General features: G+C 44.2%; 1 protein-coding gene across 3 annotated transcripts in view; it reads left to right on the top strand.

Moving 5' to 3' along the window:
• The window catches only part of PACSIN1 (protein kinase C and casein kinase substrate in neurons 1), a 56,586-nt gene that overhangs the window by 31,461 nt on the left and 9,226 nt on the right, over positions 1–15,899 (top strand). For all 3 annotated transcript variants that reach the window (XM_081865406.1, XM_081865405.1, XM_081865407.1), the window contains 5 exons: positions 6,663–6,783; positions 8,033–8,189; positions 9,891–10,126; positions 10,892–11,047; positions 12,522–12,697. In XM_081865406.1, the coding sequence (XP_081721532.1) occupies positions 6,721–6,783; positions 8,033–8,189; positions 9,891–10,126; positions 10,892–11,047; positions 12,522–12,697 (788 nt within the window). In that variant the 5' untranslated portion in view covers positions 6,663–6,720. The remainder of the gene's footprint in view (positions 1–6,662; positions 6,784–8,032; positions 8,190–9,890; positions 10,127–10,891; positions 11,048–12,521; positions 12,698–15,899) is intronic.

Here is a 15,899-nt window from a genome sequence, read left to right as displayed (position 1 = left end):
TGTGTTGTGAGAGTTTACATATGTGGTAGGATTGCTGAGTAGGTGGTCAGTGGGTCTGTGTTATAAACCTGCGCCTTGTCTTCTGGATCTGCAGCACTCCTCCCCACATAGTCCAGCAGATGTTCAGGATAGCAGTTCAACTCCTGGCACAGGGAAGGGGCAGAGCCAACCACTATCATACGAGCTTGAATGGTTGGTTTTATGAGCCCTGAAATACATCACATGTTGAATGGTACCTATTACTTATCAAAGATTAATTGGCAATGGACATTAAGATTCAGTGACAGTTTCCACAAGGTCCTAATGACAACTAACAACAGGAAAGGACACAAACTGCCTACAAATAAAATCATCAGTTAATAAATAAATCATCTTCAAGATTGACAAAGAGAATAGATCTTAATATATTGATATTGAGGTTGCTCCTCTTCATTCTCTTCCCACTAAATACTTTCTTACAGACATTTTTACACTGCAGGTTCACCCATCCTACATTGACTATCACCCAGTGCTGGTAGACTTGGTTTGAAGGTCCTGCTTTTGCAGATCACTCCCTTCAGCTGTTGTGATGGGACTCCACTGGAATCAAAGTTGATTGCCAAGGTTGTGGTGTACAGTCCACCGCTCTAGTACCATTGAGAAGATATTTGATACCCCTAGTTCAGGGTATCAACCAGGTCCCTGCCAGGTGCTTTGGATTAAAACTCATCTCAGCCCAGCTAGCATAACCAATATTCAGGGATAATGGGAATTGTGGAATCTCCATTACTCTCTCTATTCTTCGCTTCAATCAATCAGTCTATTATGGTCAATGACCTGTATTTTCATTCTCATCATCTCTGTATCCCCTATTGTTGTCTGACTCTTCCTTCACCTCTGATTCCTCCTGTTTCCTTACTTGCCATGAAATTTTCTTGCTCAACACCTGCAGCTCATAAGCAGCTTTCAAGGGCTGCTAAAATGTAATGGCCTTCATGTTTTTCTTATGCCTGTTCAGAATCCTGATATGCTGATGCTTTGGTACCATCTTTGAGGCTTTATTCTTTTTTACTGCATGATCTCACCAAGCAAGAATCATGTAATGAACATCACAGTTCCATATAATGAATCAGATGACATCCTTTGTTCTAATTGCAGTTGTGGGTTGGACATTGTACTGGGGTTTCCTAGGTACTGATAATTTTGTTCCCTACTAATGTTTCCTAGCAAGAGTTTGGCCCTGATCCAGCTCTAGTCGTATGTAGCTAAACATGAATGGTTGGGGGTGGGCATTTGCATGCAAACTGAAATGCTCATCCCATTGAAGAGAGTGCCATATGCATTTACTTCCTCTATGGTTTGACGTATATGTAGATGTCCATCTTCATTGCGTTAACCTTTGGCTGGATCCACATTCAGTTGAGCATCCAAATACACATTCCTCCCATGGGAGTAGCCAGGATTTTTGTTAGGAGGGGACAGGCCTTTTGTTAGAAGGGCATAACCTCACTTTGCTAGGTATTTTAATTTATTTTTATAGATTATGGGGGGTAGCTGCCCTCCTTGCCCCCCCCATGGCTGTCCCTGTGATTCCTCCCACATTCTGCCCCAACTATTGAACGTAGGTGCAATTAGGTTGGGAGAGGAAGAATTTGCCCAGGTGCCTTGGCGACAGGAATGTCTCCCTCCCCGCTCCGCACAACCCCTACAACCTTGCAAAGCTGAGGGAGCACATTTCACAGCAGACCAAAACATGTTCCCACACTTGTGCTTTGGCCTCAGCATTATCTTATACAGAGCATGCCTGTAGAATACGAGTAGCCATTTTCAGTTAAAGGTGGGAGTAGGGACGGCATCTGGCTGTGATGATACATGCTGCAATTGTCATCCTCCACCAGGTGACAGCTGAGGCAGGTGGATAAACAGAATCCCAAAATGGGGAATGAACATGTTCACAGAGTACAGATGGTGTCATGCTGTGTATGTGTAGGGTAGTGGGCATTAGCAGCATGTGGCTGGTATAAATTTAGCCTATGGCAGCCAGCAATTACAGAGGGGCTGGGAAATTGAACTATTTTTTCTTTAGGAGACTTAGATTTCCTGAATAGAAGAGGGGAAGGGGAAGGGTGGAAAAGCAGAAGCTCTGCCGTGTGTGTTTGTGTACTGTGTATGTTTACCTGTGTGTGCATAGCGCATAGTGTTTTTGTGCGCTCTGGTTTCCGTCATGGTGTACCATTGCTCCAGAAGCAGTTTAGTTATGCTGGCCACATGACCCAGAAAGCTTTCTGTGGACAAATGCTGCCTCCCTCGGCCTGAAAGCGAGATGAGCACTGCAACCCCATAGTCGTCTTTGACTAGACTTAATCATCCAGGGGTCCTTTACCTTTTTTTACCTTTACCTTATGTGTGCATAGCAGGGCATGGTGTAAGGGTACAGATATGCTGCTATTTCCATGTTTGTATTTCAAAACCACAGGCAGGTAATTCTGTAATTTTTGCAGCGATGCTATTAATACCTTTCATTTCTTAGCAAACCTTTTGAATTCTGATTCTGCTAATAAGAAAGTGTGTAGATCTGTGTGGATCCTCAGGAGTCATGTAACACTTCTCACATGAGCAAATCTATCATGTGCTGTCCTGGTTTTATTTATAGTTGATGAGGCTTCACTGGTCTATGTGATAGCATGTATATTTTTCTATGTGGTTGTTAATGCGCCTTTGTGTGCACACATGTTGTGGAATATATATCTCTGTGAGATGCCACACCTTGCAATACTTGCTGAGTTTATATCCCAGCTGTGCATATTGCTTTGTTTGTTTATTACTTTGAACCCAGCTGGGCTCGGGGAGCTACAGCTGCCTCAATATGTTCTACATTGCTATGTGTGCATGGGCTGCAGTGTCAGTTGCTGGTGTTTACATGTGCAGGCATGCATTGCCAAGTAAGTCTCACTCTCTGTGCGCTTACACACAAAGCTATGCCCCTGTGTCAACATGCAAGGGACACCGGGAGACGTTTATTTATAAGACAAGCTTGGATTGGTAGGTTCCTGAGTTATATCACTAAATCCCTTCCAGGCACTGTTAGTTCCACTGCAGTGAGCTCTTATAGCCAGCCTTTGCAACAAGCTCAGAAGCTCCTGTAACCATTTCAGCACAGAATCCAGAAGGCTGGAGCCTTATGCCAGTCAGATCTGCCAAACGAAAGGCCCTCCCCACCCCACCCCCAAGAAAATAAATAGTGCTCCTGCTGCAAATATAAAGTAATAGTGCTTTGCATTAATGGATGATATTCTATGCCAGCTCAGAGCATTTGTCATTACCTATTTGGTCAAGAGGTGCTGCATCTGCTTTTGGCTACCAAATAAATGGCTCAATAAATGGACCCTTCATCACCTGCATAGTACCTTAGGATTGTTCCCAAGAATGCAGCCAGCAGTCAGTGTTACAGGCTGACTGCCACTGCTCTAGAATCTGCATGGGTTGGCATTTCCTTTCCAAGCAATGCTTCTGTCCAATACAGCCCTCAGTTTCTTAGCCAGGATCTCTGCCTGTTCTGTTTTGCCACTTCTAAAGAGGCTCATGAAAAAAAGTTGATTTCTGGGTTGAACAGAACGATTTAAGCAACCATCACATTCCTTCAGAAAGAGGCTTCACTTGCCTTTAAAAAGGTATCTCAGTATCTTGTTCCACATTTTCAGGTGAAATAATGGAGACATGGAGTTGTTTCACCACACAGAGAGAACTATCACTGTCTCTGATAGATCATATGGTCTCTTTAGCCTGATACAGCTTTCTGAAAGTGATTTTAATGGACATAGTAAGCACTGTTCTGGAACATGTTATGGCATTTGTTCAGACCAGTTCCTTGAGCAAAATCTACCCCCCAAAATTAACTGAGAATGTCTTAATCACAACAAAAATAATTGTGCTAATCTAGACTCAAATGTAGTCTGATTCTACATGTCTGCAAAGTATTTCACATAAACATTAACACAAATAGTAATTAGACCCTGCAGAGGTCAGGGATTCTGTAAGTTTCAGAGCTATGCAGAGGACATTTTTAGCAGTTGTAGCTGCCCTGCTACAGTTTTGCAAGAATTAGGAACCTCCTGACTGTCACCGTTTTCCAGTAAGGATTCAGGTGCACACCGGAACAATAGGTTTGTGCAGTTAAAGTAGATTAAAGCACCCTCTTGCCCTAGGGCCACAAATCCACAAAAGGGACATTTTACTATTAGGAAAATAATGGGGGAAACATTGAAAAGTGTGGGAATGAATGAATTGTTAACAGGAATATGTGTAAACAGGAATAAAGTAAAGGTAAAGGGACCCCTGACCATTAGGTCCAGTCGTGATCGACTCTGGGGTTGTGGCGCTCATCTCACTTTATTGGCCAAGGGAGCCGGCGTAGAGCTTCTGGGTCATGTGGCCAGCATGACTAAGCCGCTTCTGGCGAACCAGAGCAGTGCACGGAAACACCGTTTACCTTCCCGCCGGAGCGGTACCTATTTATCTACTTTCACTTTGACATGCTTCCAGACTGCTAGGTTGGCAGGAGCAGGGACTGAGCAATGGGAGCTCACCCCGTTGCAGGGATTCGAACCACCAACCTTCTGATCGGCAAGTCCTAGGCTCTGTGGTTTAACCCACAGCGCCACCCACATCCCTAATGTAAGCAGGAATATCTGTAAATAAATCAAGGTGAATGCACATTGTCATATAAGCACTCCATAAGCAATCTAGACTGGACATAGGCTATCCACGGCATAAGATTTGCACAGGGGCACAAAGAAGGCATCTGCTAAAATGCCTTCTTCTGCCCAAAAATTCAAACTGTAGAAGACTTGCCCATCTATTTAAGCCTGGCCATCCTACACATAGGTGAGCTGGGGTCACTGACTGAGAAACCTCCCTTCCCATTCCAGCCCTGTCTCCCACTCTCTCTCTCTTTCTCTGTGTGTGTACGTATGTATGTTTTACAACAACAAAAGAACAAAGTTATTTACAAAAGGCACCATTTTTATATGTCCAAATTTCACGCATTGGCAAAGGTAGAGAGTTAGATGTAACCTTTTCAATAAAAGAGACAACAGCACTTTACTCCTTTGGATGATGCCGAAGGGTTAAGTAGCTTGGCCTTTTCACATTTCTCTGAAGATCAGTACAGATTATGTTGAAATGTCTCTAGAGAAGCCTTCACCAATGTGGGGCCTTCCATGCAGGCTGGGGCTGGTGGGAGTTGCAGTCCAAATAATCAGGAACAAGCTTTCCCATTAACCCCACCACCCAACATGGAACAGAACAGACCATCCTACTTTAGAGAAGGCAAGAAGACATGCATCAATGAATCTCGATCATGGTATGAGCCCCATCCTAAGCATAGCATTCCCTTTTTGAAGGTGTTTTGCCTTACCGTGTGAGCTAGTAGTGGTTCATTCCTGACTGACAGCAGACACATCATTCCTGATGTTGTATAATGTACCCTTAGACTTGGGCAGGGCTTTGAAGAGTGATGTTTTTATGAAGTCTATAGAATAAACAGGAATAGATGTGTCCTAATAAGATGGGAATGTGATGGGGGGAGGGTCCAATCTATCCAAGCTGTGGTGTACATTATCTCCCCCAACCATTTCTCTCTCTCCCTCTGTGTGTGTTTTTTTAAAAAACCGAGGACTGGAGAAAATACTTTCCAATTCCAAACACTTTCTGCCTGAATTTAATTCCTCTCTGGATTTATTGCAGACAGAGGGACAGAGAAGGCAGACTGGGATTGCGAAGGGAAAGGCAGACAGAACTGAGACGCAGCAGAAGGATAGGGCATGCTTTGGTTTCCTAAGGGAGAAATGGAAGTACTGTACTGTATCCTTGTATTCCCAGCTTCTTCATTTCCACTAAGCCCCTTCTTGTCCCTCATGCATCCCTGAGCGGCCCCCATTGTTTGCTTGAGAGATGGGCAAGGGACACTTAATATCTGTGACCATCTGTTCATGTGAGCATTTATGTTGACAGTAAGCGCCAGCCACATGGGAGGCCTTCCATAGCAGCCACCTCACAGAGCTTGTTTGCAGAGTCACTGACCTAGCCTGGGATGGCAACATTTTAATAGGCTGTAGTAAATTCAAAGAGCCACAAAATGCCCAATGGCTCTTGCCTTGCCATCTCCAGCAAGCTTTATAATTTGTATTCTGGTAGGACGGGAAGGGTAATAATTACCCTGAGCATAGGAAAAGAGAATCTAGCCTTGTTTACTTCCATAGGCTGCTGCATGGGACAGAAACACCACTGGGATCATCTTGTGAAACTTCAGCATATTCTGTGTTGCATTGCCATTAGTGCAGATAAAGAGAGGGAGCTCCTATCTACTTCAAATGCTGTGTGTTGTGGGTCTGGTATTTGTTTATTTGCAATTTGGCAATACTACTAATAATTCAAGGAAATGGGTACATTGTATCTTGAAGGATGCGCCTTGAAGGATGGAGGGCTGCAGGAATGTTAATTTTGCTCTAACAAGAAGCCATTTTTTTTCTGCAAAGAAACCCTGAAATGTAGTGCTTATCAAGGACAAGTCCTGGAATGGAAGGGGTGGGTGCCATCTTGTCTTGGCAAAATGTCTTGGGCCAGCTGTGGTTCCTTTCAAAGTTTGCATGATCTTTCTCCTCATCTTTTCTTATCCCTTGCAGTGCATGAGGTCTGCAGAGTGGCTGAACATTTTGCCATAAACCCCAAGGGCCACAAACCATGTCAGGCTCCTATGATGAGTCTGCGGCATCTGCTGAGGAAATAACTGACAGTTTCTGGGAGGTAAGAGTCCCCTCAGCACAAACCACATATGTATCTTCTGAAGAAACACTGGTGGAGGAGGGAGGCAGCATAATACAGCCCCTCCAAGGTCCAACCAAAGCTTCCCTGTTGGCCTCATGCAAATGAGATTTCTGATTGGTGGTCCTGGTTGACTCTTGAACCCAAGGTTCTAGGGAAGGGAAGTCATGCATTGCCATAGGTTTTCAACAGCAGTGCAATGGATTTTGCAGAAAGAAAGGGTAGAAGATGGAGAGAACCTTCTGGAAAAAAGCAGTGTTGATCATATACAGTTTGCTCTTCTGATGCTTTTCCTTCTAGAAGATGTTGTCCCCACAACTCGGGTGCCTTCTTAATACTTAATTTCTAAAGCAAAAGTTTCCAGAGTTCATGAGCTTCTGGGAGTCATCCTTCTACCCTGGAATCTCTGCCTTCTAAACCTTATAATCTAGCTAGTTGTGGTTACTCACTGGTTAAAAAGGAGCACATTTTGCTGACATGGCTGGCACCTGCAGAATGGGCCCCTTATTCCGCATTGGGGGGGGGATTGCAGTCAAAGGGGACAAAAGTGACCTTGCTAGTTGTATTAGTGTGAGAGCAATTAGTGATCTGATGGAATAGGATCATCCATCTGACCAGTCCAGGAAGTTTTGCCCTCACCTGCAGTAGAGTAAATCTAATTGGCTAGGGAGCACGGTGCCATCATCACATTCACTAAATGACCCCTGATTCACTGATATCATATAGGGCAGCAGTGAGGAACATCTGGCCCACAGACCTAATTGGGCTTCTCCATTTAGCCAAACCAGGCTATTTTGGCCAAGCCATACCCTCCTGACATCAGGTGCAGAGTAGGTAAAGATGCAGCTGGGGCAAAGGGGTTTTTCAGATGGTGCTGATCAGCAGGTTGGCAACATGCACATTGCGAAGTCCCATGCACATCGCTTTTCAAGCACAGACAACCAGCTGATTGTTGGTGCTTGCAAAAGCTCAGTGCACTGCACTTTGCAAGCAGTGATCCGCTGACTTGCATGGCACTGTATGTGGCTTCTTGCAAGCTCCTAAAAGCAGCTGATCATGGGAACTGCAAAGAGCTGTACAGGGTGCTGTGCTAGCATAAACAATCATCGGATTAGCCCCACCCACATGTCAAACTTGTGGCTCATGTTGGGTTGGAGAGATAAGAATCCAGGACTATCTCTTGGACTCCAGCTAGTCACTCTTACCATGCAGCTGTTCATGTGTCTGGCAGGTAGGGAACTACAAACGGACGGTGAAACGGATTGATGATGGTTATCGGCTGTGCAATGACCTGATGAACTGTGTCCATGAGCGGGCCAAGATTGAGAAGGCATATTCCCAGCAGCTGGTCGATTGGTCCAAACGGTGGAGGCAGCTAATAGAGAAAGGTATTTCTCCTCCATACTGGGGTGGGGCAGAATGGGAAGAGCAGATGGGAAATGGAAGAGACAGGAACAGCAATTTGCAAGGTGGCATCAGTCCTTCCTCCCCACCCTCTGTGTAATGTAGAGGAAGAATGTTTCCCCAGGAATTATTTTAGATTAATTATTTTCATCTAATAGTAAAAGCTATGCTGGGGCCCTGTGAACAAGTTGCTGCTGCATAGGCCTTCCCAGACTATTAGTTGTTTATTCAGAAATTTATTGTTTCCAAGTACACATTTGGCCCAAGAAGCTTTCAGTAAACAGATAAATTAGAATAATCATGCACAACAAAGCCCAACATATTAAGTTATTCATAAAATGAGTCAGATCAGCTAAACACAAGAGTAAACACAAGAGTTTTTAAAATCTCGCTTCTTTCTTGCAGCCTGATGAAATGCATGTTTACAAAGATGCAAGCCCTACTGTGTCCAGCGGGACGTACTCCCAAATAAGTGTGCATACAATCACAGTCCACTGTTGATGCATATTAGTGCAGACCCAGTGCCAGCAGCAGCATGAAACCCTGTTCTGTATAACTACAGGCAGCATGGAGAATAGCCTCTAAGCTGTGTCAGGATATAGTGGGCAAAATTAGACCTGATGTGAGAGGTCAGTGATCAGGATCTCTCCTGTGTGCTTTTGGGCTGCTGTTTGTTTGTTTCAAGGTCAATAGTCCAATGCAACCTCTTTCAAGCCTGGAGGTGGTCTTGAACCTTTACTCAAGAATAGAACTATTGAAATTGGTAAAGTTGGTGAGAACCAATAATTTCAGAAGGGCTACTCTCAGTAAAACTGAGTGGAACACTACCCTCCATAACTGACACTGGGGAAGTGGGTGGTTAACCCTCTTCTGGTACCAGTTCCCCAATCTTCCAAACAGCCACATGGAGCTGTTGATTACACACAACGGAGAACACAAACTCCTGAGAAATTCTGGTTTTGGGGATTTGGGTGGTATTCAATTAGTAGCCCTCCTTTGACAAAGGCATTGATCATTGAAACAGGAAGGGGGAGAATTTGCTGCCTCCCTCTAGTGTAATCCACCCCCCCCCAAAAAAAAGAATTGCTCCAGACTGACCCTCCTACTCCTGTCTCTTGGTCAAAGAAGAATAAGGGGGAATGTGTACTCCACTGCACAGCTTTCACGGAATTAAATAGAGAATAAAGAAAAATGCACACAAAATGGTTTGGCACATGAGATGGAGGGGTTGCCTTGCTGATAATGTGGGTGGGTCCCCTGCCTCAATAACTATCAACTGCAAAACTATTGCACAAGGAACAATAGTCTGGAAATGCTCTAAAACAGGGATGGGAACCTGTGGCCTTCCACACATTGTTGCACTGAGACTTCCACCCTCCCTGACCATCGGCTATGCTATTTGGAGCGGATGGGGCTGTTGCTGAGTCCAGCGGCACCTGGAGGTCCACAGGTTTCTCATCCCCTGCTCTAAGAACTAGAGGGCCTAGATATTGTTCAAGTCTCTTGTCACTATGTACTTCTCAGTTCTCTGCCACAGTGTTCCAACCAGCAAAATGGCAAAGGTTACAGTCCCTTAATGTATTGTGAGTGCATTATGAGAGTGTGTAGCCTGCAAGGGAGGAACAGGGTGTTATTTCAGGATGCCCAATGGTCACCCCAGCCTTGCTGGTGCTCTCGGTACATAGGCCCACAGTACGGCAGTTTGGAGAAAGCGTGGATGGCCATAATGACAGAGGCGGACAAGGTGAGCGAGCTGCATCAGGAAGTGAAGAATAGCTTGTTGAACGACGACTTCGAGAAGGTGAAGAACTGGCAGAAGGATGCCTTCCACAAACAGATCATGGGAGGCTTCAAGGAGGCCAAGGAAGCAGAGGATGGTTTTCGGAAAGCACAGAAACCCTGGGCCAAGAAGATGAAGGAGGTAGGAAGGGCTGGAGGAGGAGAGAAGGGCAGAGTGACTCATGAGGTCAATCTTTTTATGGAGGAAAGGAACCCAACAGCTTCCTTGGGCTGTGACTGAGAGAGCATCCCCATCCCATTTTAGCCACAGAACCCTAACATGGGATGTGGGCAGGAGCCTGTTTTATCTTAAGGGAATCAAGTCATACCTGCAAGATAATATAAAGATCACAATGTGTGGCACAAAAAAGGATCATGTTGCATATGTATCCAGTGTCTGTAGAGCCCTACCTTCATAGTTTAGTTTATACTTTCATAGACCTAGATGGGTCTCTGTGTAGCTAAGGGACATCCACACACACACACACACACACACACACACACCTGGGAAGTAAGAAGTACTTGCCAGTTCTCTAGTAATCTACATATAGCTGTAAACCACATAATTTGACTTTGCAGAACCTGATGAATTATGAAAACCAGAGTAACAAGAAAACTCAAGTCTCTAGTCTTCATGCCTACAGAGAAAGCATTGCTATGTCCTTGTGCAGTTTACTACAGTAGTCAGATTGGATTTCAAAGCACAGAGTTTGGATTTTTTGAAAGCATGGGCAATGGGCTTTATGAGGGGGGTGGGGTGGATTTGTAATGGAGAGGAATTGTTTCCAGCAGAAGTGAGCATTTCTGGCCTCAATCTTACTGCAGCAGTTTCAGAAGAAACAGGAGATAGGAATGTTGTACTGGGCCTCAGCAGTCACCCTTTCCTTCTTTTCTCAACTCAAACCAGCTGGAAACAGCCAAGAAAGCGTATCACCTGGCATGCAAAGAGGAGAAGCTCGCCATGACCCGAGAAGCCAACAGCAAAGCTGAGCAGTCCATCACTCCAGATCAGCAAAAGAAGCTGCAAGACAAAGTGGAAAAATGCAAGCAGGATGTGCAAAAGGTAGGAGTGACCACCAAGGGTATAGACAAATTGACACACATGGAAATTTCTACCTTTGAACATCTGAGAAACACAACCATCTTCCCATGTAGATAAAGGCGCACACACAAAAAAGTAACAAATGCACGCACAATGTTTTACAGTATGTGCATGCACACTCTTACACAAACATGAACAACCTTCTAATACATTCACTTCCTCATCCTTACACAAAAGGCCCTTTATCATCCTTGTCCCTCTGCATGCCTGCCCCCTCGTCTGTTGTGCTCACATCCATATTCTCTTATCGTTTTGTTTCTCTCCTATAGCAGTTCACACCATTCTCACATGCATTCACTCATGTACATCCTACACATGCACTCCTTTTCTTGGTCACATGATCCAGGTGTAATTGACAGAGCGGTGTGGAGTCATGCAAGTCTGCTTTGCTCCTGCTTGCCCTTTTTCCTCCCTGGTCATCGACACTGCAACGTTCTCAGTAGCACCCAGGGATGGGGGAACCAGTAGAGCTGGGAAGAAGTCCATACTCCCAATGTGCCTTGGCTTTGAGGAAAGCTTTACATATGCTTTGGTCCTCTGTAGCTGGCTTACAAAATTTTCACTTGCTAAGACAGGAGAAGCCTGCAGCACCGGGCAAGATCATTGGGTTCTCTTCACCAACAATTCACTTTGTACCTCGCTGTTGCTTTTATGGCTCTAAGGCAGTGAAAAATAGTGTGGGCATGATATCTCCTTCCCTGTGCATCATCTGCCAGTCTCTCTCCTGCCTCTCCCCACTGCTGTGAGGTGAATCTGGTGACCTACTTGCTGCTACACAGGAGCTGGAAAAATAATTCCTCCATAATGCCTTACTGCCCCAGAGCTGGTAATGCAGTTCTGGGCACTGGGCAGGATTCACCTAACGAACCCCATCAGCAGCCTTCCTTGCCTCTCCTTCTTGCTGTATCCCCTAAAATTGGCTCGGGGGAGTCAGGAGAACCACCAGAACAGCATGGATGAGGGATTGTTCCATTGCTTCCTTGATATCCACTGTCTTTGGTTTCTTTCATGTTTCTGAAACATATACACTAACTGAACCTCTTTATCAGGTCTTGATACAAGTTCATGCGTGGCTCTTGAGCAGTCCATAGTGAACTTGGGACTTCTGTTCCCATCCATTTCTGTAATGAGCTTCATCAACAACATTTATTCTTTTCTGAAGCAATGCCACAGAGCCTTCCAGAAGTCTTCTCTATAGATGGCTGCAGCTGACTTAAATTAATTTTAATTCAGCGCTGCTCTGAAATAAGCCTAGGCAGTCAAAACCTTACATGGTGTAGGTCAGTGTTACTATATTGAAAATAGTGGAACTAGACATGTTTAAGCACACTGAATATCCAGCCCAGAAAGCCTGCCTAGACAGGTCTTGCTGTGGGAACAGGGTGCCGTTCTCAGTAACTGGATCTTAATCTGAGTCCCCTTTTTGTGTCCACAGACCCAGGAGAAGTATGAAAAGGTGGTGGATGAGCTTAGTAAGTGTACCCCACAGTACATGGAAAGTATGGAGCAGGTCTTTGAGCAATGCCAGCAATTCGAAGAGAAGAGACTCATCTTCCTGAAGGAGGTGCTGTTGGACATCAAGCGGCACCTGAACCTGGCAGAGAACAACAGGTATCATATTTCCCGAGGTTGCTTCCAGGCAACCTGATTTTTGAGCATTCATCCTCATTTACTTGCACAAGGTTTGCTGGGAAGTTAGACAGTGTTGGTTATTTATTGTGCATTCATTCTGATGTACTTGTGGAGAGATTATATGACATTGCAGCAAGCAATGGTCGCTCCACACTTTCCAGTGTGTTTTTCCGTCACATTCCTTATCACAAAAAGTCTGATATTGAGGGGAAAACAGGTTTCTTGTGCAAGAGCATCAAATCAACTTTTAACTGGGTAACATGAATTTGCCAGAATGTGGTTGAATCCCACCTGAAAATAGCAGCAATCTGAAAGTGCCCCAAAACTCTGAAACAGCCCTGTAGAAAATGCCCCCATGATTTATGTGAAAGGGATAGTCCTTGAGTGAGCACTTGGAGTTTCTTCCCAGCCTTGTCAACTTCCCTTTCATTCAACTGTGCATCTGTATGGGTGCATCTCCTGCACCCAAATCAGCATTTTAGCATCATATGGGAACTATGGGGAAAATTTCTCTTAAGAAAACACAACACACGAGAGTCACACACTGGCATTGCACCTTGGGCAGTCTGCACTGGCTCCACTTTCATCTCTGGTTACCATACAGACTGTTCCATGACGAGATCAGTAGTTGCTGGGGTGGGGAAAGTTCTCATTTGCTAGCAGTCTCAAGCAGAGGCTAGTCAGCCATCTCTTGTAGAGGAGCTGCTCAAGATCAGGGATTAGAGCCCTTTGTGAAAGTAATGTTTGAAGCAGCTTACACTTCTCCTTTAAATAAATGGGTCTCTCTCTCATACACACCCGCTTCTGTCTACCCGCTTACAGGAGAAGCTCAAACTGATTCAAACAGCACTTTTGCAAAGCACTTTTAGAGAGTTCCTGTGGTCTTATTTCAGACTCTGGAAGCTGAAACAGGAACATGGGACTGTCCATTGAAAAAGGAGGCACGTAAAGGAGAAGGAGGCAGCTGTTTCAAACAGTGTTTTTGCAGGCTGAAATAGGAGCATGGAGCATGGAGGCTTACTTAAAGCCTTTTGCAAAATAATTTTGCACACCGGTCTTTCTTTCTGGTTTTTGTTTTGTTTTGTTTTTTAATTCTCTAGATGTTTACAGGTGTCCCACAGCCCTTACAATGTGAGACCCTCTAGAACACTGCCTGCAGTCAGCTGAAGTTGTAGAGTTGTTAAAGCAGAGAATGTTGGATTTAAAAAATGCCTGAAATGAAGCATTTAACTCTTAAAAACATTCGCTGCTGCTGTGCTTTAGCACACAAAAAATCTAGAGCTCTTAAATGTTCTGCATGCAGCATTTTGGAGAGCCTCGCTTCTTGAGGGCCTAGTGAAACAGAGATTTATAGGAAAGCAGAACAGAAAAACGCAGAAATAAGGTGACAGAGAAATGCAATTCCAAGCCTTTGGAAGGACTTGGGGAGGTTATTAATACTTCAACTTGGGGGCGGGGAGTCCCCTAAAAGAATAATCCCAATTCCCCTTGTTATTCAGCCTCCTCACAGAGCTGATGCACACTCCTGTCTAACACCAATTTCAACCTGCTGCACATGTAGATCCAGCCATAGAAGGAAGCTGAAGAGAGAAGTGTTGGCATTCTCATTAACAAGCTTCTAGTATATCTGTCAGGGCAGCAAGGGGACATTCAGTGGCAGAAGCAAATTAATTCACAATCCCCAAACAGCCAGTGCAATGTCTGAGCAGATCTGTGCTATGTTAGCAGCAGCAGTGTTTATTTTTCAAGTACCAGAAGCATGCCTGGTTATTTTATACATATACACAAAATTTGAACTGAATAATTGTGGGGGAGTTGGGTAATGTGTAATTTAGTAAATTCTCCATCCACAGTTGGGGAATATGTACGTGTGTGTGAGAGAGAGTGAAAAAGATCTCAGACTGCCTTTTTTAAAAAAACTAAAACATTTGATATATTATAGATATTGTTTGGAGCTGAGGCCTCCAAGGCTAGGAGAGACGGCTCTCAGTATCCCAAAGTCTGTAACCACGGATGAGATGACAGTGAGTGTGTGTGTTACTGTGCAAACTTGGAGCCTACCAGATGGTGGCTGTGGGTTTCAAATCTTGAGAGCCACCCTAAACTAGGAGGAGGCCTACTGGAGCTCATAAAAACATTGGGATATTTTTCCTTTCAGAAATTCTATACAGTGGTACCTCGGTTTACGAACTTAATCCGTTCCAGAGGTCCGTTCTTATACTGAAACCGTTCTTAAACCAAGGCACGGTTTCCCTAATGAGGCTTCCCACCGCCGGTGCCCTTCCACCGTTCAGATTCCATTCTTAGACCAAGGTAAAGTTCACAAACTGGGACACTACTTCCGGTTTTGCAGAGTTTGTAAACCAAATAGTTCCTAAACAGGGCTGTTCTTAAACCAAGGTACCACCCGCACCCAGCAACAAGCTCCAAAAGTTCTCCCTGCTGTAGAAGCTGTAGCTGGAAATCTAAGAGGGATGAAAGCTTGAGCCAGTTTCTATGGACTGTCTAAATAATTTTCCTAAGTGCAAAGTATGTTTCTATCTGCATCTTGTGTAGATTGGATAGATTGGTATATGTGAGGTGGTGGACAAAATGCCTATCATAAGACCACTGCAAGGAAAAAGTTGGTTTGGATTGCACAATCCTGAAACTAATCAGAGTGCAAAAGGTCATAAATGTGTCAGAAGCTAAATTGATTGATTGATTGAAAAAACTTCTACACTGCTTAATAATTCAGAATTTCGAAGCAGTACACAAAAATATAAAATCATATATGGAGTAATACAGTTTTCTCCATCTCCACAATGGCCAACATAATATACCAACCACTATCAATGATAATGATAATGATTATTATTGATTTAGTATTTATACCCCGCCCCTCTGGGTGGGTTTCCCCAGCTACTCTGGGTGGCTCCAATAATAATAATAATAATAATAATAATAATAATAATAATAATAATGTGATAAAACATCAAACATTTAAAACTTCCCTAAACAGGGACTACTTGGGTGAACAGGAAAGACTTCGGAATCTGCCAAAAACATATAGCAGTGATATGATACACCCAGAGGATAGCTCCTCAAAGACAGTAGGAATAAGCCCCAAATAAAGAAGGTATCCCAAATAAAAATGAGCCATCATTGCTTGAAGGTGAAGAACCTGAAAGCTGGATCACAT

Source organism: Podarcis erhardii (assembly GCF_964252035.2).
Source record: "Podarcis erhardii genome assembly, chromosome: 6".
NCBI classification, from domain to species: domain Eukaryota; kingdom Metazoa; phylum Chordata; class Lepidosauria; order Squamata; family Lacertidae; genus Podarcis; species Podarcis erhardii.
Note: the sequence above shows the minus strand (reverse complement) of the source record. Positions and strands in the feature narration are given on the sequence as shown.